Source organism: Chamaea fasciata, unplaced genomic scaffold (assembly GCF_029207755.1).
Source record: "Chamaea fasciata isolate MVZ Bird 193981 ecotype frontalis unplaced genomic scaffold, bChaFas1.0.hap1 SCAF_28, whole genome shotgun sequence".
NCBI classification, from domain to species: domain Eukaryota; kingdom Metazoa; phylum Chordata; class Aves; order Passeriformes; family Sylviidae; genus Chamaea; species Chamaea fasciata.
This window is the reverse complement of record NW_027094113.1, coordinates 57605-78581: the sequence shown is the minus strand read 5'-3', so window position 1 is coordinate 78581 and position 20977 is coordinate 57605. Positions and strand designations below refer to the sequence as shown.

General features: G+C 50.7%; 3 protein-coding genes across 3 annotated transcripts; 2 read left to right on the top strand and 1 right to left on the bottom strand.

Moving 5' to 3' along the window:
• Window positions 1-439: 439 nt before the first annotated feature.
• On the top strand, window positions 440-3817 carry NDUFA11 (NADH:ubiquinone oxidoreductase subunit A11). Its single transcript, XM_066205662.1, has 4 exons — window positions 440-555; window positions 656-748; window positions 2637-2759; window positions 3608-3817. The coding sequence occupies exons 1-4, from the start codon at window positions 474-476 to the stop codon at window positions 3718-3720; spliced, it is 411 nt and encodes a 136-aa protein (XP_066061759.1). The 5' UTR covers window positions 440-473; the 3' UTR covers window positions 3721-3817.
• A 1974-nt stretch (window positions 3818-5791) lies between these two features.
• On the top strand, window positions 5792-10338 carry KLHL33 (kelch like family member 33). The gene is made up of 5 exons (XM_066205574.1): window positions 5792-5814; window positions 6621-7148; window positions 7404-8337; window positions 8748-8918; window positions 9477-10338. The coding sequence occupies exons 2-5, from the start codon at window positions 6626-6628 to the stop codon at window positions 10051-10053; spliced, it is 2205 nt and encodes a 734-aa protein (XP_066061671.1). The 5' UTR covers window positions 5792-5814; window positions 6621-6625; the 3' UTR covers window positions 10054-10338.
• A 2007-nt stretch (window positions 10339-12345) lies between these two features.
• Window positions 12346-15584, bottom strand: LOC136302243 (platelet glycoprotein Ib alpha chain-like). The gene is given in 2 exon segments (XM_066205629.1): window positions 12346-14837; window positions 15381-15584. Coding segments are annotated over 2 exon segments (2355 nt in total). The 3' UTR covers window positions 12346-12686.
• Between the last annotated feature and the right edge of the window lie 5393 nt (window positions 15585-20977).

Here is a 20977-nt window from a genome sequence, read left to right as displayed (position 1 = left end):
ACCCACAACCAAACCAAACCAAACCACACCGATCTCCCCGCCCCGCAAGCAGCCAGCAAAGAAAAACGGCAGGGTCAGAGCCCCGAGTTTAGGCAAAAAGACTGAGAGCCGCGGGTGGAGTAACCGGGAAGGCGAGGCAGAAATGCCGTAGGCCAGCGAGGGTGAGGCCGCGCTCGGCAGCGGCCGGCGCGGAGCCCACACGGCCCCGGCCCGCCGCTCTCGGCCCCGCCTCCCGCCGCTCTCGGCCCCGCCTCCCGCCGCTCTCGGCCCCGCCTCCCGCCGCTCTCGGCCCCGCCTCCCGCCGCTCTCGGCCCCGCCTCCCGCCGCTCTCGGCCCCGCCTCCCGCCGGCGCCGCAAGGGGGCGGGGCCTCCGCGCTCGCCGCGCCTGCCTATGGGACGGTCCCCGGCCTCGCTGCCTCGCGGGGCGGGGCCGCGCCGTGCTCTCGCGATAGCTCGGTCGTGCCCCTGTGGCCATGGCGGGCTATTGGGATGGGCCCGAGGGCGAGCAGTGCCCTCAGCGCGCTTGGGTCACCACGCGCGTGGGCGCGGCCGCGGGTGGGCACCGAGGGGAAGGGAACGCGCGGCGGGGGGAGGGGGGCGGCCGAGCGGGGCCTGAGCCTGGGCTCGGGCAATGACGCACAGTGCTGTGTTGCAGGCCTGGTCGGGGCGGCGTATCGCATCATCCTGCTGCGTCCCGGCTCTGCTCTGGCCGCGTTGCAGACGGCGGCGGCGGACAGTGTCACGATGGGTAAGGGCTCGGACCCTCGCGGTGTAACTATGGGGTGGGACTCCGGCACGTCGTTGCGGAGTCTCGCCTCTGCCCGATCTGGCTGCGCCCTCGCTTTTGCCCTTGCCTCTGCTCCTGCACGGTTTCGGTGGTTCTCTCCTCCACCGGCCCTGGGTCGTTTAGCCGAGAGCCAGAACACTGAAATGGAAAGACATATCTTTGATTTGCAGGTCAGGTAACATATTTTTTGCAATCTAGAGTAAAAGTTACATTGGGGGTTTTTTTAGAATATTCAGTTTGTGGGCAACAAGATAGTGTAAGCAAATTTAGCTTTTTGCTTAATATATGTAGGCATTGTATTTAATAAATTGCATTTGCTAAAAACAATGCAGTGTTTTTGGTGGCAAAAGGAAAATAAACTTGGGTTTTTTTCCGTCATGTTCTATAGACAAGGATCATGTAGTTGTCTTGAATTGTCTCTGGAAGAGAAAGTGGATGCTGAAGAGAAGAGCAGGGCGCTGAAGGGGCTGCTTGGCAGAAGCAGAAGCTCCCTCTGCCCTTTGTGAAGTGCAGTTTCCCTCTTAGCAGACTTTTCAGTCCAGTTCAATGGCTTGTGCCACCCCTGCCTCTCCCCAAGTGCTGATGCTCTGAACTGGAGCACAATTGGACCAGGTTTGCATTTTTGAGTAGTTCGACTCTAAGCCAAGATCTGGCATCTCCTCTAATAAGCTGAGGTTATGAAAGGATTGGATCATGTAATCAACTGTGATTTCAATAAATCCCTTAATCCTAAACAGGTGTATTGGGTCCTCTTACTAGTTTCATACTTGAGAAAAGTTTGTCCTGTCTGCCGTTCAGGGGCCACACCTTATGGCTTCAAGCTGTGCATTTGGCCTACAGATGCTTGGTCCAAAAGGGAGAGCAGGAAGGCTGAAATGCAGTCCTGGGTCTGGGGCTTTTATTTCTTCAGTGCTCTTTTCATTTCGTTTTGGCATCAACATAATTAATTTTCTGCATAGGTTTGTAACAGGCGCTGCTGGTTTTATATAGGGATTGAAAATTTTTATCTTGGACATTTTTGTTGTTCCCAAGAAAGGTGAATTGAAATCTGCAGATGGTGCCGGGTAGACAGTTTCACATTTCATGATCAAGAATTTGTGTTAGATATAAACCCAGCTTTTCTTGACACAGCTCTTTGCCAAAGTTTGCAATTTTATCAGTGTAGGGTCTGATGGGATGAGGTCTGTAATTATTCAGTGGACAGGATGCTTCTACTTTGCAGTTTCTTAGTTCAATTCAAAATTCTTAATTCAATTTCAAAGTCAGTTTACAAACAAAAATAATTTACAAGCTCAGTTCATTTTTCTACTGTCCAGTAATCATTGTGAGCCCCAGGCAGGCAGAGGAGAAAAGTGCCAGGACTAGCAGTGTGCAGGGAGAGCAGAGCCCTTGGAATTGCTCTGCCCAGTGCTGTGACGTGGCTTTACAGGGACTTGAGGGCTGAGTTACAGTGCAGAGTTCAGGCAAAGCTGGGGAGATGGCTGGACAGACACCACTGCTCCCCTCCAGTACCCCCAGCTGTCAGGGGTGCCCCATCTCCTAGTCAGGAAAGGCTGTTAGGCGATACCCTGACAGGATGCAGTGCTGTTTGGCAGCAGTGGTTGTGCAGTGCTCTGAGGCTCCAGCTCGCAGCTGAGTGGGATCCACGTGGTGCAGTGGGAGAAACTCAGGGAAGCTGGGTGGGACTGGGTGAATGCTAAATCTCACTGTAGCAGCTGGGATAGGATGTCCCCGGGAAATGGGAAACAGATCTTACTTTGTCATTTAGTCACTGCTAATATTGAAATCATGCTCAGTGGGAATTCCTTGGTCCTTGAGGATTTTGGGTTTTTTTACTTTTTTTTTACAGCTACACTGGGAGCTGTGTTTGGCTTAAGTACCTGTCTCAGTGCCCAAGTCCGGGAAGAACCAGAAGATCCTTTGAACTATTTCATAGGTGGCTGTGCCGCGGGAGCTGTCTTGGGTGTGAGAGGTAACTCTGGACAATGCCTGCATGGAAACGTGCCCTTGCTGGTTTTAGAAACTTCTCTGTCGGGGAAAAATATTAAAGAATGTTGATGTTAGGCTTCTTTGGTAACCATTCATCTCAGCCTCGATTCATGTCAGTTTCATTGGCATTGTATGGCCCTGCTAAAATAAGTATGGCTTCAAGGAGGGGAGGACACAAAAGGGAATGGGAAATGAAATACAGAATGAAAGGAAAGCTGACTCAGTACTGCCAGTAAGAGCTACCAGTTGTACCTTAAAATCACAGGATAGGAAAAATATAGTTGTGGAAATCCATGTTTTTTTGGCAACAAATGTGATTTATTTTAGACTGCAAGTCCAATCTAATGTCTGCCTTGTGAGTTCTTCACGTAGTCTGAGGGACGAGCTGTGTCCTGCTGCTATTACTCCTATAGCCCCTTGTAAGGCTTAAGCAGCTCCTGCAGATACTGACACAGCTCTATTTTCTGTAGACATTCATTCTTGAGCCTCAAGAAGTGAGGGGTTTATTTAAGTTGTAATTGTGGTGAAATAGAATTAATCTTGTCCTAGTTGCTGAGCTGATGAGAGGTTAAAGCAGTGATTGTTACTTTTGTCACTTAAATGAGCCATTTAAGATTGCTTACTTACGAGGATGGGGCAGTGGATTACTGAAACTGATATTTCAAATTGCAAGCCATCAGCATGCAATTTTATAAAAAGGCCACTTTTCCAGTTCCTCTGGCCAGTGTTGCTAATGATCAAGGGACTTATGAAAAATGGCAGTCTATCAAGATCTGTTGCAAAGGACTTGTGCCTTAATGGATCTTTTCTGGTTTGATGTGTTCTCTTCAGCTCACAGTTACCTCACTGGCACCACAGCATGTCTGGGATTCGGAATCACTGCAGCTCTCATGAAGATTGGTAACAAGGAGGGCTGGAGGCTGACAGGACCTCCCAAGCTGTAAATGTCACCTCTCTCCCCTGTGAGCTGGCTTCCAAATGCTGTATGTACTTAGGACATTGTGTAATAAAGATTTGGTCCAATCAGCAGTTGTCACAACATTGTCGTGTCATGTGACTGTTTCCTGGCGTTTGGGCTGAGGTGCAGAAAGCTGGAGCTGCTGAAGGGGAAGCAGCATTTTCTGGTCTAGCTGTGATTTCTGTGCACAGCTTACTTTGCCTCCATGTCTCATTATTATGTGTGCAAGCGTGAGCACTACGCTGCAGCTTCAGTGAGGTCCTTGTGGTTGAGTGGGTCCTGTGAGGCTTCTTGACAAGGTGTGGGATTACACTGCACTGAGCCCATCAGTGAGGGTCTGGAGCCAAAGCTTCTGAAGAAGTGCTTGGCTCTGAGCTGAAGATGGGGAAGGTGGAGTAGGGAAGAAGTCATGGGTTGCCCAAGAAATGTTTGGGAGCCTGGGGTGTTTTTCTAAAAAGCATTTCAGGAAGTTTATAGAGCTACGTGCTTCAGGGTTGAAATTGAGGAATATCTGAGGCTGGAAGGGACCCCTGAGAACTGGAGCAGGTTGAATTTTCTATGAACAAACAAGTGTGTCCTGCAAACCCACTAAGGAGGTGGAGAGCATAGAGGCACAGGATGCACAAAGAGAGGTGAGAACTGGATCATTTTGCCTAGAGAAAAGGTCAAGATTAGATCTAATAGCACTTTTTCACAACTTAGTGGCTACAGAAAGTGCAGGCTCGGGTGTGCAGTGAAGGATGGGAAATAACAAGATAGGGAAATTCTAACTAGATAGAAGAAAAAATCTCACAAGAAGGATAGGTGAGTGCTGAAAAATGGACTTGTAGAGGATGTGAAAAAACATCTTTGGGGACACAGAATTCAACTGTGCGGAGAAAAATAGGCAACTGAATAACAACCAATATGATTCCAACAGAAGCCCTTTATTGTTCACATTACATGCCAGATATAGATTCTAGGTCTACTGTCCACGTGGGCACACATCTTCAGGTTGGCTAAACTGCTTGTTCATGAGGATGGCACACATCCTTCAGGACATCCAATTGGTCAAGTGTCCATCATCACGTTGTGCTTCCTTTATCTAGGGTTTACATTTTTTGCAGACAGTTTCTCAGGCTCTCTGTTCTTATTTTTGATCCTGTTGTTTTCTCAGTAACCTTGATGAATTCCTGAGAGCTCTAATAACAAAACTGCAGGTGGTTTGATAAGACTACTCACAAACGGTTTGGCTGGTGCATCAGAATGGCCTGTTATACAGATGCATTGCTACACAACTGGATATGTGGGAACAGTGCAGTACAGAGATGGGACATTTAGGGGATGGGTGCATGGGTTACAGAGAGCCATGGGTTAGGGAATGTGGGCATGGGGAATGCAGGTGCGTGGGAGAGGGGAACGTGAGGTGTGAGGGGAGGGGACAACATGAGGAGATGGAGGCACCAGAGGACAGCAGAGGGAGGGACAGTGATACCGGGACACAGTCACAGCCATGGCAGGCTGTGTTGCTCTGATATGTGCTCTGTGTGGGCTGGTGGGGTCCTGGATGTTTGCAGGGTGGTCCTAGGGGCACTTGAGGCTGGGCCAAGAGTCTGGTGTCCGCTTGTGCTCCTGAAGCTGAGATCACCAGCTCTTTGGCAGTCAGTGGAGCTGGGCTGCAGATCAGGACCACAGCAGGTGGTGGTAGATCTATCACCCCCTAATGGGGATGGGGAAGCAGGCCATTGTCTGTCACCTACCTGAGGTATTGGAAGGGGGCTCTGCTTCACCCTGGGCTCTGGAGAAAAACAAAGTTTAGAGAGGGGCCTGAGGGGCCAGAGATCCCCAGCAAAACCTGCCCAGGGTAACATGGGTTTACAGAAGCTCCTGTAAGCCAGGAGCCAAGCTTCAGCTGCCCCTGCTGCCTGTCCTCAGAGAATTCAGTGACCCAATGTCCCAGCTCGGTGACTGTGGGGCCTTGGACCTCCCTCTGCCTAAACCTCTCCCAGCTCCTGGCTGGGGCCACGTGTTCTGTCTGGTCTATAATTACCCAGGCACATTCCTAGGGGGTCACAGGAGTTCTGCAGAGCAGCAGCAGGCGGTAAGGGGGACAAGTGCACGGCACAGCATAACAGGCCACAGAGTAATGCAGGGGCACAGCATACAGCAAGCTCTTCACTGGGTTGCGAAGTGCATGACCTGAGCAAGGACAAGTGACACTGCACTAACAGCAAGCAACACGGTGGGGGCAAGGGGTGGCAACAATGTCATGAGGGTCAGCACACTTCTACAGTACGCGGTGCAGGGGAGCATGACATGCAACATTGCAGACAGCTAGCAGGATAATGCATCACAATGTATGATAGGCAGTGTGACACACGACAAGCAGTGCATAGCAGGCACTGCCACACACGGAGCAGGTGTGACAGGCTTCGCTGGGGGCCAGCGGCTTGGTTGCTGTTGGGCCATCAGTAGTTTCAGCTATGGGGAAATGGCTGAGGAAGGGTGTGGTTGTGTGTGCTTTAGGACTGAAGGTGTGAGTGGTGACAGTGGCCTGAGCTATTGGGCTATGGGGCAGCAGCATTGGCTGTGGGTCAGTAGCTTCATGCTAAGGATTCAGAGATGAGGGCAAGTGAGGAGATCAGGCTCAGCTATGGGGCAGTGAAATGGGCTGCTGTTCTCACCTATGGAGCTGCAGTTTTACCAAGAAGCATCAAATCAGTAATGGAGCAGTAGCAGAGCCTGGTGTCCCTGGCTGTGGGGTAGAAGGCTTTGGTGGTGGATCCAGTGGCTTTGCTGTGTGGCAGTGCCAATAGCAAGACCTCCCCAGCCAGTACTCCTGCCGTGGGCCAGAGGCTCCAGTGGTGGAGACAGCACCCTGACACCCTGCTCCATGTGTTTCCACAGGCAAGATGTGGGTTGCAGAGGGGCCGGCTCCAGACCAGTGGAGCCTGCGGGATGGGGCTCACGCTGGACACTTCCTGGCTGTGGCTGACCAACTCCGCACCGCAGGACAGCTGGTGGATGTGGCCGTGGGCCCTGAGCATGACAAGGCCCATGCTGTGGTTCTGGCCTCCATCAGCTCCTTCTTCTATCGCTTCCTGGAGGGCAGGACCAGACAGCTTCGCCAAGATCCTCCACCCCATGTTCCCCTGCCACCTGGGGCCACACTGTGGGGCTGGCGGGCTGTGCTGACCTTTGCCTATGGGGGAATTGTGCCCCATGGCCGGGCAAAAGAGGTGGAGGAGGCTGCCCGGGCCCTGGGTGCCCCCCGGCTGGTGACTGCCTGCACCCTGCATCTGGAGATTGACCACCAGGAAGAAGGTTCTAGGCCCCTGGAGGAGCAGTGGGAGACACTAAGAGCCATGGAGCAGCTCCACACCAATGGTGTGGGCTGTGACCTCCAGCTCCAGGCAGGGAACGAGGTCATCCCAGGTGGGCAGGAGGTGGGGTTCCCCTATGAGGGGCTGAGGAGTGGGACAGGGTGCTCGGGGACAGCCAAGTCCTCTGGTGGGGATGATAAGACTGCAGCTCCAGGAGGGGATCAGGCTCTAGAGTTGCCCTTAGGGCTGCTCCCTTTGGCAGAGCTGGGGCTTTGATGGGCACAAGGCCAGGACGCCTGAGTTCTGGGGGTTGCACAGTGCAGAGGGTCCCCTGCTGCCTCCCACCATTATTCCTCCTTCCTCCTAGTTCAGCGACTGGCCCTGAGCTGCTCCTGTGACTTCTTCCGGGCCCTTTTCACCTGCCCCATGCGGGAGGCCACCCACAACCCTGCCAAGCCACTGGTCACGGGGCTGTCCCCAGCCGAACTGCGTCTCCTCCTCTCCTTTGCCTACACAGGAGCTGTAGCAGGGCCTTGGCCCATGGTCTTGGAGGCAGCTGAGACGTCCCTGCGCTACCAGGCCTGGGGGCTCCTCACTCTCTGCCTGGATGTTTTCACCCATGGCCTGACCCCAGAAACTGTCCCTGATGTGCTGGCCTTTGCTGTCGCCTATGGATTGGATGAGGTCGTCCATGTAGCAGAGAACTACATCTTAGCCACCTTCCCCTGTGTGGTGGTTACACCGGCCTTCCTGGATCTTCCTGCACACCTCCTCATCCGCCTCCTCCGCTCTGATGGTCTCAATGTCCTCCACGAACTGGAAGCCTTAGAAGCAGCATCTCGATGGCTTGTGGCCAATGGAGATGGCCAGGAGGATCTAGCCAAAGAGATCCTGTCATCTGTTCGCTTTGCCCTCATGTCCAGCCTGGAACTGAAGAAGGTCCCATCTGTGACTGCAGGGGCAGCTGACCCAAAGATCCTCCACGAGCTCATGGTAGCAAGTTTCACCCCCATGGCCCAGCTGCCATGCCGGGTACGTTCCTTGCAAGAGGTACTGGTGGTTTGTGGTGGAGACAAAGTAAAGGGCAACCTGGCTGCCCGGAAGCCCAGCAGACACCTCTGGTTTGCAGACCGCTACCTCAGTGCTGTGGGCCTGGTGAAGCAGGTTGAATGGCGGGCACTGGGACACTTTCCTGATGGCCCACGCTTCCGTCACGCTGTAACTGTGGTGGCCAACAACCTCTACATCCTGGGTGGAAAACACTACTATGGCATCCATGACACCCTAGCCAGTGTCTACAGGTGAGAGCTACAGAAGACTTAGAGTTGCCATGTTGCACCAGGACATTGTGGGAGGGATGGTAGAGCTAGAGCTGCCCTGTGGATCCAAGACATTGTTGCTCTGCAGCTGGTCAAGTGGCCCCAAGACATTCTGGGAAGGGTTGGTTGTAGGACTTAAGAGGTGCCCTCCTTCTCTGGGGTGTTACAGGCTTTTTGGGAGTAGGAGGCTTCCATCTGGAGATGCCCCAGGACATTATGGGTTTGATATTGTCCAGAAGGAGGGGTTATTCCCATGCAAGGTGACCATGTGACCCTAAGGCATTATGGAACTGGCAAGTTGTAGGTGGGTTGTAGCCCTCAGTGGTGCCAACATAAGCTCATGGTGTTGTAGGTAACAGGTAGTCTCTTGCTCCTTTGCCTCTCAAACCCAGGTACCAGCCTATGAATGATTCTTGGGAGCGTTTGGCCAGTATGACATGTGGACGGAGCTACTTTGCTGCTGTGGCACTTGGTAATTTCATCTATGCCCTGGGGGGCAGCTCAGGGGAGCTCTACTGCACAGATACTGTGGAGTGCTACGACCTGGCCAATGACACCTGGAGGTGAGGCTGCCCCAGCAGATGCTTAGTTTCCTTTTTCTCTCAGAGCCCCTTGTCTTGGTCATGGTGCCCAGTGCTCTCTGTCACTAAGCCTCCAGTGGAGGATGGACCTGCAGTGGTATTTGAGAGAGGTCTACTGGGTGTTGAACAACCATGTCCCTTTGGTACTCGGTGTTGGCCAGTGTTGCCTAGTGGGTGGCAAATGAGTTTTTGGTCAGTAGTGTGTTCATTGTGGGTTGTTGGCCATCTGCTAATGAGAAAAGTAGTTTGATTCCTCTCATAGGCAGAATGTTCATGGGGTGATGGCCAATGTTGTCCATTGAGGGAGCCCACTGTGGTTGACCAATGGTGTGGCAACTACAAAACTTTGAACAGTAATGCCCTTGGGGCATCCATTCTGTGTCGGCTGATGTTGTCCACTGGGGCTCATTGGGTGTTGGCAAGTGTTGCCTGCTGAGTGGTCAGTGAAGAGATGGCTCACCAGGGAACCTTTAGGTAGTCAGTCATGGCAGGACAACTCTGGTTAACCTGTCCTTCACCCCTCCCTCTCTCCTTGCCCAGGAGGTGCCAACCCCTGCCAATGGCTCTGTGTGGGCATGCGGCTTGTGTCCTGGATGGTGAGCTCTACGTGTCGGGTGGGTGTGATGAAGCCTACCAGTGTCAGGCATCCTTGCTCCACTATGTCCCAGGTGCACCCGTCACACTCCTGGCCCCCATGAATGGCCAGCGAGCTGGCCACATCATGGAGGAAGCAGGTGGGCAGCTCTATGTGGCAGGGGGCCTGTGTCAGCGGGCTGGGCAGACTGGCTACAGGGACCAGCTGACCTTTGAGGTCTACAGCCCCAAGCAGAACATCTGGGTCCTCCTTAGCCCCCTCCCCCATGCACATGTAGTTGGGGGTGCAGCTGTGCTGGGAGGGGAACTGCTTATACTGGGAGGGTACAGTCATGAGACCTACCAGGACACACACTTGATCCACGCCTACCAGCCAGGTACCAGGCGCTGGATTACCCGGGGTACCTTGCCCCATGCCTATACTGACCTACAAGCCTGTGTTCTCACTGTGCCCCCTGCCTTGCGTGCCCCCAGCTACCTTAAGGACCCCTTGAGATCAACTGAAACTCCCAATAATGGTTAGAGTATCCTTGTCTGCACCCCATACTGGGATATCCAGGTAGCATCCATGGGTACCTCTATGGGGCAAAACTGTCCAGATCCCTCTCCCAGAGTGGGTTCCTTCTATGGTTTCCAACAACTCTTCACCCTCAGGGTACATGACCTAGACTGTTGTGAACCTATGGAACATAAAGATTCCCCACATTGTAGCCCTATCCCTCCAGGAATACTCAATCCCCTTGTCTGAACTCTTCGCTGGGAGCTCAGAATCCCTCAATTTCCCCCCACATTTCGGTTAAATAAAAATGCTTCCTGAACTGTCTGAGTCTTATTGTTTCTGCTGGGGAACCCAGACATCCAGGTGCTTCTCACAAGGAACAGGAGGAGAGCAGCAGACCAGTGACCTAGGTGTCCCGAGTGGGTGGTGCTGGGCACTGGGGCTCTGTGTGTCTGTGTTCACTGGGCATGAGGGTGTATGTGAGTGTCTCAGGCCTGAGAGGGATCTTGGGGTGCACAGGAGATCCTGAGGGAATAGAGTCCTGAGGGTTCCAAGGATTTGTGGGGGTTGATGGTGGGGTAGAACAGGGGATCCTGGGGGCTTTGGGGTTCCTAGGTGGTTTTGAGAGGGCTTGGATTCCTGGAGTGACCTGGAGTCAGGTCATTGGGGGAAGAGGTGGGAGAGTTCCAGGGAGGAGTTGCAAGGAGAGGCAAAGGTAATGGGATTCTGAGAAATACCAGGGTACCAGTAGTGTCTGTGGGGAGGGAACTGGGTGACTTCAGACGTGTAGAGGAAGGCAAAAATTTGTAGTCTAATGAGTTCTGAGAAGAAGGGGATAATCACTTCCCTTGGCCTGCTGACTCTGTCTCTGTTAACCCAGTCTGGGTTTTGTTGCCCTCCACTTGCTGCCAGGTGCACTGCTGGACCTTGTTCACCTTTCTGTCGACCAAGATACACAGATCTTTTTCCACAGCTCTGCTCCCCAGATGTCTGTGCCCCACTGTTGGGGCCTTCAGACTGTGCCAACACTGAAGCTGCTTGCCTGACTGTTGTCCCAGGAAACAGGGATAGAGAGGATAGTGTGGTTAGAGGACAGTACTGACAGGCAAACAAGTGCCTCTTTACAAATTCAGTATGTGTATGTCCATGGACATACTTGCACACCAGACCTTTACCAGAAGACATAATCATGCTGGCCAAGCACAGGCACACATTCCCACCTGTGGACCCAGTAGTTAATCTGGCAGAAGGCCACGCTGATTTACAGCAGTTAATACATTTGGGGCAATTAGAACTGGAGCTGCATTTCAGGATGGAAAAGTGATTCATAGAATCCAACTGCTACATTTATGCACCAGTTCTGGGGCAAACCATTCGGCCCCCACCAAGGGTGACTGTTGCCTCCTTCTCTCACCTCCCAGAATGTTTGAGTGACATCTAGACAGGTGGTCACAAAGTTTGGCCAGCTCTGGTGTGCTTTGTCCTAGTGTAATCCTTTACAAACCACATCCTTTGCCCTTCAAGGCCTCCCACCCTACCCCTCCCTATCCAGCCATCCCATAATGGGTCATCCAGAGGCATCAACACTTGCACTTTCCTTATTACCTGCCAGTGGGATGCTTTTCCCATGTGATTTAGTACCACAGGGAAGAATCACACATTTGGGGCCAAAGTCAGGAATAGGAGTGTAAGTGTGCAGTTTTGAATGCCAGAATACAAGAAGGATCTAAAGGAGGCCACAGAAATGGGGAAGGGTCTAGAGGGGAAGGGTATGAGTAGCAGTGGAGGGCACTTGACATATTCAGACTGAAGGGCATCGAAGGGAGACCTTGTCGCAGATACCTCCCCTGAGGGGAGTGCCAGCTCTGATCTCTGCTCTCTGGGACCTGGGACAGGACCCCAGGAACAGCTGGAGCTGTCATGGGGGCATCCCAATAGATCAATATTAGGTAAAAGTTCTTCCCCCGGAAGGTGGTCAGGCACTGAACAGTCTCCCCAGGGAATGGTCACAGCTCCAAGGCTGCCAGAGCTCCAGGAGCATTTAGACAATGCTCTCAGGCACAGGGTGGCATTGTTGTGGTGTCTCTGCAGGGCCAGGAGTTGGACTTGATCCTCAGGGGTCCCTCCCAACTCAGGATATTCTAGGATTCTGGAATTCCATGGACTTTTCTTCCCTGTCGTCACTATTCCAAATACTGAAGACAAATTTCTCATTCACTGTGCACTGCCAGGACTTGTGGCAGGTCCAATGAAGTTAAAGTAGCACCTCTTATCAATTCAGGCACAGAATATTTATTATGTGATTAATAACCTGGCATTGAGTGGAAAGTGTATTGCATTTTTTGTGCATAATTTGAACAGAAGCAGTTGCGACAGAGCACAGTGTAAGTTCTGCTTGCCCTCACTCACCCCAAAACCAGGCAGTGGCAGACCCAGACTATCACTGACCAGTTTAGGACATTATTTTCCTCTGCCAAATACCCAAGGAATTATTTTAGCTCTGGAAACCTTCAGGCTATTTGAAAATTCTAGAGGAAGGAGATCGATGGTTTCCCTCTAGGCAAGCAGATCTTTCCCTTTTAAAACAAAGCATATAAATCAGAGCCACAACTCTCGATCTCTTTCTCTAAGTGTAAGAAACATTCTCTAAGAAACATTTACATGGTGTTACCTGCATATTTCACTCTGACATCACTGATAGCCTTGACACCCGTATCTAGGCTGTAAGCAGATGGGGTCCTCAGGAAGCCAAGGTCTGTGGCCATCAGCTTCCTGGAGAAAGGCTTGACTGATAACTGCAGAGGACTGTGGTGAACCCACAACTCCTTTGTGGTGCAGAAGGAGTAACTTGCAGGAGGATTGCGCTGTATCCCCAGGTCTTTAATTGTGCAGTAGGTAACCTCAGGGCACAACTCCACTTCCTTGATTGTGCAGAATGTGGGTCTCTGGAGGGGGATTTTGAAGCTGCTGAGATGCATTATAGGGTTTTCTGTTGACTCCCTCCATTTCAGCAGTGGATACCACACCTCTTGGGTCTGCAGGGACTGGTGCCAGGAGGGTTGTCCCACCAGACGCATCCATGCCAGCCAAACTGCTAGAGCCAGCATGGTCAAGACCAGCAGAACCAAAGAACCCAGGTAGAGCACCCAGTGCAACAGGCAGCAATGCCTCAGTATCCACTGCCCCCACTGCAGACTGTCCCCACTGGCCTGCAAACCCAGCACAGGTACAGCCTGTTCTGGGATGGAGCATGGGCAGAGGGGAGGAGGAGCAGATAGGGGGGCACATGCAGGCTGGGAGAAGTGTGTGGTGTCCAAGGGAGGTGGTGGTGTTGGGGCATGAGTGGAAAGCATGGTGTTGGCCGTCATTGGAGGAGGAGATGGAGATCTGACAGTGAAAGAGCCCTCTAGCATGGCAGTAGAAGGCACTGCTGTGGAAGTGGTACGAAATGTGCCAGTGGACCCCATGGGATTGCCATAGATAATGCTGGCAGCAAGGGTGGTTTGGGACTGGTCACTGTGGTCACTGGTGCTTCTGCTCATAGTTGTTGGCAGTGAGGTGGCATTGTCAAGGGTGGCAGTTCTGTGCAGGGTGATGGTGGTAGCAGCAGTGAGAATGGTGGCAGTGCTGGAGGTCTGTGTGGGTGTCGTGGTGGGACTGACTGGTATAGGAGTGGTGGTGCTGAGATCTCTGTTGCTTGTCAGCACCTCAAGCAAAGTGCTTGGGGAAAGGGTGGAGGTACAAGGGGTGCTGAAGGAAGGTTTGTTGAGGAGAGATCTTGTGGTAGTGAGGGTAGGAAGGCAAGATGAGATGACTGCACAGGGCATGGTAGTGTGCTCTTTGGGGATGAATGGATGTAGAGGGAAGGGCATCATGGTAGCTTTCTCTGTTGTTTCTTCCCCATAATTATATTCATCCCCTCCTTCCTCATCTGCATCCTCCAGGATGCTGCAGTTAAGCTTGAAGTGAATGATGGGCTTCTGCCTATGCTCAGCAGGGTTGTGGCATAGCACCTTCTCAGGTGCAACCTCCACCTTTGTTTCCACCAGGCCCCGCTCTGGCTGATAAACAATGTCAGCATTCTTCTGGATCCAGGTCTGGAGGTATTGTAGGTCACAATTGCAATCCCAGGGGTTCTCAGTGAGGAAAATATACATGAAGAGGCGCCCCTTTGGGAAAAAGTCAGTGGGCAGGGTCTGCAGCTGATTCCCTGAGAGCCAGAGGGTCTCCAACTTTTCCAGGTCCTGGAGCAACTCCTTGGGTAGCTCCTTCAGGAGGTTGTCTGAGAGGTCCAACTCCCTGAGTGCCCTCAGCCCTGCAAAGGCCTCCCGGGGCAGCTGCCGCATCTTGTTCCCTCGCAAGTCCAGGTTCTGCAGCTGTGGCACTGTGCGGAAAGCCTCCGGGGCCAGTGTCTCCAGGCTGTTGTGGGCCACAGCCAGGTGGGTGAGTGCAGGCAGGCCCTCCAGGATCGGTAGGGCTGCCAGTGCATTGTGGGAGAGGGTCAGCTCTTTCACAGATGGCAGCAGAGCCCCTGTATGCAGAGCCACTAGCCCATTGTTGGCCAGGTCGATGTCCTCAAGCTGGGAAAGGGGCAAAAAGGCACTGGTGGAGAGGGACTCCAGGCAATTGTCGCTGAGCAGCAGGATGCCTGTGTCCACAGGCAGGTCTGGGGGTACTGTGCTGAGAGCCTGCCCTGTGCAGTTCACCTCCAGGAGGTCCTTGACCTTGTTCATCTCTGAGAGGCAGGGCTGGGCTGGAGGCAGCAGAGCCAGAAGAGCGACCAGGGTCAGGGCAGCGACCTGCATGGCCTGGAGGGGGAGAACCGAGGGCTGTGGGTGCAGTCAGGGATGAACCTACACATTGCATATCTTCCCATGCAAGCACCATTTGCAGCAAAACTGGCATCCCCTGCTAGACCCTCTGGCACCCTCCGAGCTCTGCAGCTCTTCCCTGGGATGGTGGTAGGGAGGGATGAATCCCACACCTACTGCCATCTTGTCCTTGGAAGCCAGTAGATTCTATTTTGGCCCTTTTGCTCTCCATGTTCTCTTTCATAGTGGGGAGAACCTGACTCATGGGCCTCTTCACAGCAGTGCCTTCTCCACTTTGACAGCATTGCTGCCCTCCCCACTGTAAAAGCCATGCCTCTGTAATGTTTGTGTCCCAGTATACCCACACCCAGCTCAACCCAGAAAAATTGTGTTCTGGGAGAATCTCCCTGAATATGCTCTTACCAAACACCAGTTGAGCCCTCTCCTAGATTTGGAGGGAAGGAGCATGAATCATGAAAGGAGCTTCCTGTGCACTGTCTTCCATGAGCAACCAGGCCCCCTGTGAACACTGTGACTCACCTGCAGATCTTCCAGTGTTGGGTCTCCTGCTGGTCTGCCTCCTCCTGCCCACGGACCAGGCAGTGCTCTGGGACAGTGCTAGCAGGGAGCTGCCCAGGGCTCTATCAGCACCCACAGTTGTAGGAAGGGAACTGTGGTTTCCTGAGCAGCCAAACCCATCTCCCGTCCTTTCGCACAGCCCTTGCTGCGGCTGCACTGACACATCACCATCTTTCCTTGCAAAATGTCAATGAGGATCAGCAGGCATTGCCCCAGCAGGAGATGGTCATGGCCCACTGCAGTCTGCGCTGGATCTTGCTTGTTCTGCTGCTCAAGCCAGTTTTCCCCCTAATGATTTGCAGGAGTGCTTGCAGAAAATAATTCCATTGGCTTCTGGAGAGGAAATGGGCAGGACCATTGGCCACAGCTTCTGAGAAGGGGCTGAGGTGGTAATAAAATGACTCTATGCCCATGATGCTGGCAAAGCCCTTGCATCTGAAAGCAGACCCATTTGGACCAGGATGCCTTGAGGCTCAGGACATCCACTGCTGTCTGTGATGGGAGTGGGATGGATTGAGGCTCTCCTCCCCCAGCAACTGTAGTTTAAAGTCCTCTTCTCCAGCATGGAAAGCCTGTGAATGAAGATGCTCTTTGCTTTTTCTGACAGATGGATTCCATCTGCCCCCAGCAGACCAGGTTGTTCAAAGCAAGTCTGATAGTCTAAGTAGCCAAACCCCTGGCTGTGGCACCAGTCCTGTAACTATTTGTTGATCCCCCAGATTTGACTGGCTCTTTCAAATCCCTTCTCTTTGACTGGGAAGATTGATGAAAAAACTACCTGTGCTCCAGAGTGAGCAGCTACTGTTAGCGTAGGAAAACACATAACATGGGAGATGATTATGCCGGTGCTTTATTGGGAGCTCTGGGAGTTTGGGTACAGACCCAAATCCAACTCCACCAGAGGTTCGGAATAGACAGGGTTTTATACTTTCTTATTACATAAGTGTACATGTTAATCAGTAAATCCCATTCTTCCACTGATTTTACCCAAGCATGAATTTGTAACAATAGATTCTCATGATTCTGGTATAAGATAATAATCATATTCAGCTACCACACAATTGACAATCATATCATCTATCATATGATGATTAGGTGCAGTTTCACCTGACCCAGGAGAATATCTTACTTTATTTCCAAAGCCTATGTGTTCCACTAAGAATCATACTTATTCCCCCCCCCCCCCCCCCCCCGATTCGTTACCTAGGCAAAGTTATACTTGATTTGGTCAAAACAATAGCATAAGCATAACATCCTGGTATGAGAATTAACATCCTGGCTGCAGTGAAGCTGGTGTTTTGCTCCCCAGACTTGCTACCTCAGGAATCATTTTAACCCTATACTATCACTACTGTTGCTCCCAGGGCTCTGTAATCCTTCTTGATGCTGCTTAGACTGCTCCGAACTGTATCACTAGCACCCACATGAAACAACAGCAGCAGTTAATGCTGGACTGTGCAAGGCATGGTAGTCTCAGTGACATCTCTGATACAAATCCATGCTAAGCAGCATAATCTAGAGAGTGCAGCAGGCCAGTAAATAGTGCCGCCATATCTCTTAGAAGAGAGCCTCCTCCTACTGCTACCCTCTTCTTAGTTGTGCTGTTATATGGGGAGCAGATTATGCTGCCTTACTGGTTATTATATGAGGAGTAAATGGGGCTGGATGGAGGTACTGACAGTAGACAGGGTAGATGGTGCAGACCTCTGCAGTGGAGTTGCAGCCTTTGCTCTCAAAGGAGTTTCCACCATTCTGCCTTGGGAGTCAAGTAGGAGGAATGTCTTCAGTCTGTGCAGATAGTCACACAACATGCCTGAGTGCTGGAAGACAGAGCTTAGGCGCAAGTTACAAATGGTATGTGTGATGGTAACTGCATTGGGGTACTCATCTGCAGATGCATTTCATTCTGCCATGGTATCTGCAGAAGAAATGATACCTATATTTACAACAGTAATTGCAATGGCATCTGTGTCTGTCTAAAAGACATGAGTTACTTAATCTTGGAATATAAATTATTCTTAATAATATTCTTGCCTTTTTTTTTTTTTTTTTTTTTTTTTTTTCTTGTTCTTTGTTGTCCAGACAAAGAACAGGGTCTTTGGGGATTGAGGCAGGAGGTGTCATATATCTAGAACCTCTGATTCCCCAGGCTTTTTTTGCTTCTTTTTACTTTTAACTTTTACAGTCAGATACACCTGTGTGCTTTGGTTGCTCCATTTCCTAGACCCCATTGTTGGAAATTATATAATTTTTAAAATTTTTAAATTAATGGTTTTAATTGACTTTTAAATATTTTTTAAAGTTAATCATAACCAGTATGTAAGTTACAAGTAGTGTGTTAGTCTTAAATCACTTTTAGCCAGCATTTAGTAAAGTTGTCATATGCTCCTTTTGTGGGAACACAGCTTGAGAAATGTAGTGGTTTGAAAGCAAAACAAATGAGAGGCTCCAAGTCAGAGATACAATTTAATAGGAAAAAAAAGGAAAGAAAGTAAAATAAAATCGATGCAATAATACAAAAGACCACTGACAGAATCAGAATACAACCTGAGCGTAGTGATGGAAGCAGTCCAGAGGTGGTCTTCCTGAAGCAGTGATCCTGTAGAAAGGTCTGGTAGCTCGGGTCCTCTGGGAATCCAGTGGGTAAGCGCCCCTCTGGTGTTCAGAGTCTCAGCTTATATCCAGGCTGGAATGCTTGGTTCCTCCCTCTGGGCGGAGCATCTCACAATGGGATGGTGAGTCATGTGATAAGGCCTGATGGGCCCATTAACAGGAGGTAGTCCAGGAGGGGGTTATCTGTGAGCTGTGTAGCAAAGGTGCTGATGGCCCATTAACAGAAGATAAACCAGAGTGGAGGAAGCAGGGAGCACTGCCTCACCTGGTTTCAACAGTTCATGAAGATGGTGATAGAATATACTTCAACCCAGGACAAGAAAATTACAGAAACTTTACATTTTGCTAAACTAGCTCTGATATGCTCCAATGAAAAAAAAACTGGGAGAGAGAGATATATTGTTGAAGCTGGCCATCTAGAATGCAGAATTTATGGACTACAAGGACCTTTCACAGAAACCAGAAGATAAAGAGGAGACTAACAAAGACTCAGTATATGTGTTTTAAAGTCCCTACTGGAGGAAAAAGATACTAAAAAGACTAAAAATATGGAGTAATTACCATAAGAAGCAAAAAATAAACAGCCAATAGAAGATAGAATACTAATTATGAAAGAGTTATGTAATTTAGAACCAATGAACATTAAATTCTTTGTTTGCTAACAATGCATAAATAAGTTTAAAAGTTTTGTATTGCTGTATTTGTCCAAGGCTGGAATTTTGTTGGCCATAAGCACACATATGGACCAAGGATAACGTAATGCATTACTTGTTAACACTGAAAAGACAGTGTTAGAGGGTTTTTTTTATCCTCATGATGTTAGAGGATTTAGTAATAGAAGGATAGCAGAAGCATGCTGAAAAGTAAGACTGGCTTGACCCTGTTTTTTCTGTTTTACATATTGCCTGGCTCACATCTGTTTGCACTTGCTTTTTGCAGTGACACCACTGCTTCAGCAGTGGGCAAACTGTGCTCTTCAGTGGAGTTTGGATATACAAACACTGGCTCCACTTCAGTTGTTGGTGGCTCCTTATCCTCTTCTGCAAGAGAGTAAGGGAAGGCTGTAGTCAGGTCCATGTTGAAGCTGCATGATGTCAGAGGCAATGAATGGATTTCTTTTGGGCATGTTCAAAAAGGCAGTATGGGCAGTGTGTGTCTTCTAGTGATCATTTCAGCTGGAGCTGCTGCTAGGCCAGCAGCAGCCTCGAGGGGCATTGCTGGGTCTCTCCTCTCCATTGTGATCCATGGTGTCTCCTTCAGCCAGCTACCAGAAAAAAGAGCCTGGCTGAACTCCCACACAATCCTGGTGGGCTGTGTAAAGCCCTGAAGCCTTCTGCCCAGGCTGAGGTGCTTTGTGCCCGTAGTATCACCCTGGGAGGTGAGTGCTTGTGCGTCCTTCCCCTGCAACAGTGTCCCCTACTGGCTGATGTCTCTCCTGTACTAAAGAGGAGGGGAACATGTGGGTGTGGAGGGGGTCAAACACGATACATGGTGTGGCATTGTGTATATTTGGTCTGAGCAGTGCTGAGCCCTGATGTGCAATATATCTACATCTGTAATAATGTTGCTGTCTCCACAGAATTGTGCAATGCTATTGACACATGTGATGGGATCTGCAATGCTAACTGCATATGGAATGCTATATGTAGCACTTGTTATGTCCAACAACCTAGTGCAGATAACTGCAGATGCAGGTAGCATTGAAGGTTAAGTTGCCATATGTCATGGTTTGACACTGACCAAACGCCAGGCACCCATGAGAGTCATTTGCTTATCTTCTCCTGCTACAGTCGGACAAAGGAGAGGGAAAAAGATGAATGACAGGCTCATGAGTTGAGATAAGGATTGGGAGAAAAAAACACTCTAAGGCCAAAACAAGTTCAAATGTAAAGGTATAAAGTAAATTTATTAATAATAAACTCAGAGGAAGATAATGAGAAGTAAAATAAACCTTTAGAACACCTTTTTTCCTCCCCAGCCCCTCCTCTGTCCCACCAACAGCACAGGGGAGACAGGGCATGGGGGTTTTGGTCAGTTCATCACTCAAGGTCTTCTGATGTTCACTGAGAGAGTCTCTTTTTTGCTATGCCATGGGGTCCCTCCCATGGGCAAACAGTCGACCCAAAACTGTTGTAGCATGGGTCACTCATCCATGGGGTGCAGTCTTTTAAAGATAGGCTGCTCTAGTTTGGAAGAAATGGCCCTCTATCTCTGGAAGCAGGGGTCCTCTCTCTCTATTCAGGTCTCCCACTAGATCACATCTTTTTCTGGTATCCACCAGCTCCAGCATAAGCACTTTTCCCATGGGCTGCAAGTGGATCTCTTCATCCCCTGTACACTTCATTCATTACAAGGGGACAGTTTATTTCACCACAGTCCTCCCTACAGCTTGCAGAGGAATCTTGGCTCCGGCACTTGAAGCACTTCCTCCCTCTCTTTCTTTACCACAGACCTTGGCGTGTCATGTTGTTTTCCCTCACAAGTCCTCACTTCCTCCTCTTCTCTGACTAGAAGAAAAACTGCTGCTTGGAGGTACCATTGCCAACAAGTTCCACTAATTCAAAGATTCCTGCAGCATCCCATAGCTCTGAGAAGTTGATCTCATCTAGGTTCCACACTGGGGAATCACTTGCCATGTTTCTGCTGCCAGCTGGGTGGCCCGCTGCCATCACACAGGCAGCAGTGACTGCCATGGCACCAGCACCATTCAACATCTCTCCTCATGCAGGGCACTGAGAAGGGGAAGCTGCTGCCCCTCCCCCTGCCCTTCTGCCTGTGGTATGGCTGGCTGAGGGTGGCCAGGCAGGCAAGGCTCTCCACTGACCATCACTGAGATGGCTGCAGCAGCGGCATATTGCTGCACACCATTCCAAGAATGGCCCCTGGTGGCAGTGCCTTGTCACCCCTGGAAAAAAATTGCATGTGTGTTGTTTTGATTTTTTTCT

Bases quoted from the DNA above. Each gene is read 5' to 3' on its own strand.
- NDUFA11 (XM_066205662.1), top strand. From the start codon at position 474: ATGGCGGGCTATTGGGATGGGCCCGAGGGCGAGCAGTGCCCTCAGCGC. The intron at 556-655 runs GTGGGCACCGAG...GCTGTGTTGCAG, and splicing joins GCGCGTGGGCGCGGCCGCGG to GCCTGGTCGGGGCGGCGTAT. The intron at 749-2,636 runs GTAAGGGCTCGG...TTTTTTTTACAG, and splicing joins GGCGGACAGTGTCACGATGG to CTACACTGGGAGCTGTGTTT.
- KLHL33 (XM_066205574.1), top strand. From the start codon at position 6,626: ATGTGGGTTGCAGAGGGGCCGGCTCCAGACCAGTGGAGCCTGCGGGAT. The intron at 7,149-7,403 runs GTGGGCAGGAGG...CCTTCCTCCTAG, and splicing joins AGGGAACGAGGTCATCCCAG to TTCAGCGACTGGCCCTGAGC. The intron at 8,919-9,476 runs GTGAGGCTGCCC...CTCCTTGCCCAG, and splicing joins CTGGCCAATGACACCTGGAG to GAGGTGCCAACCCCTGCCAA.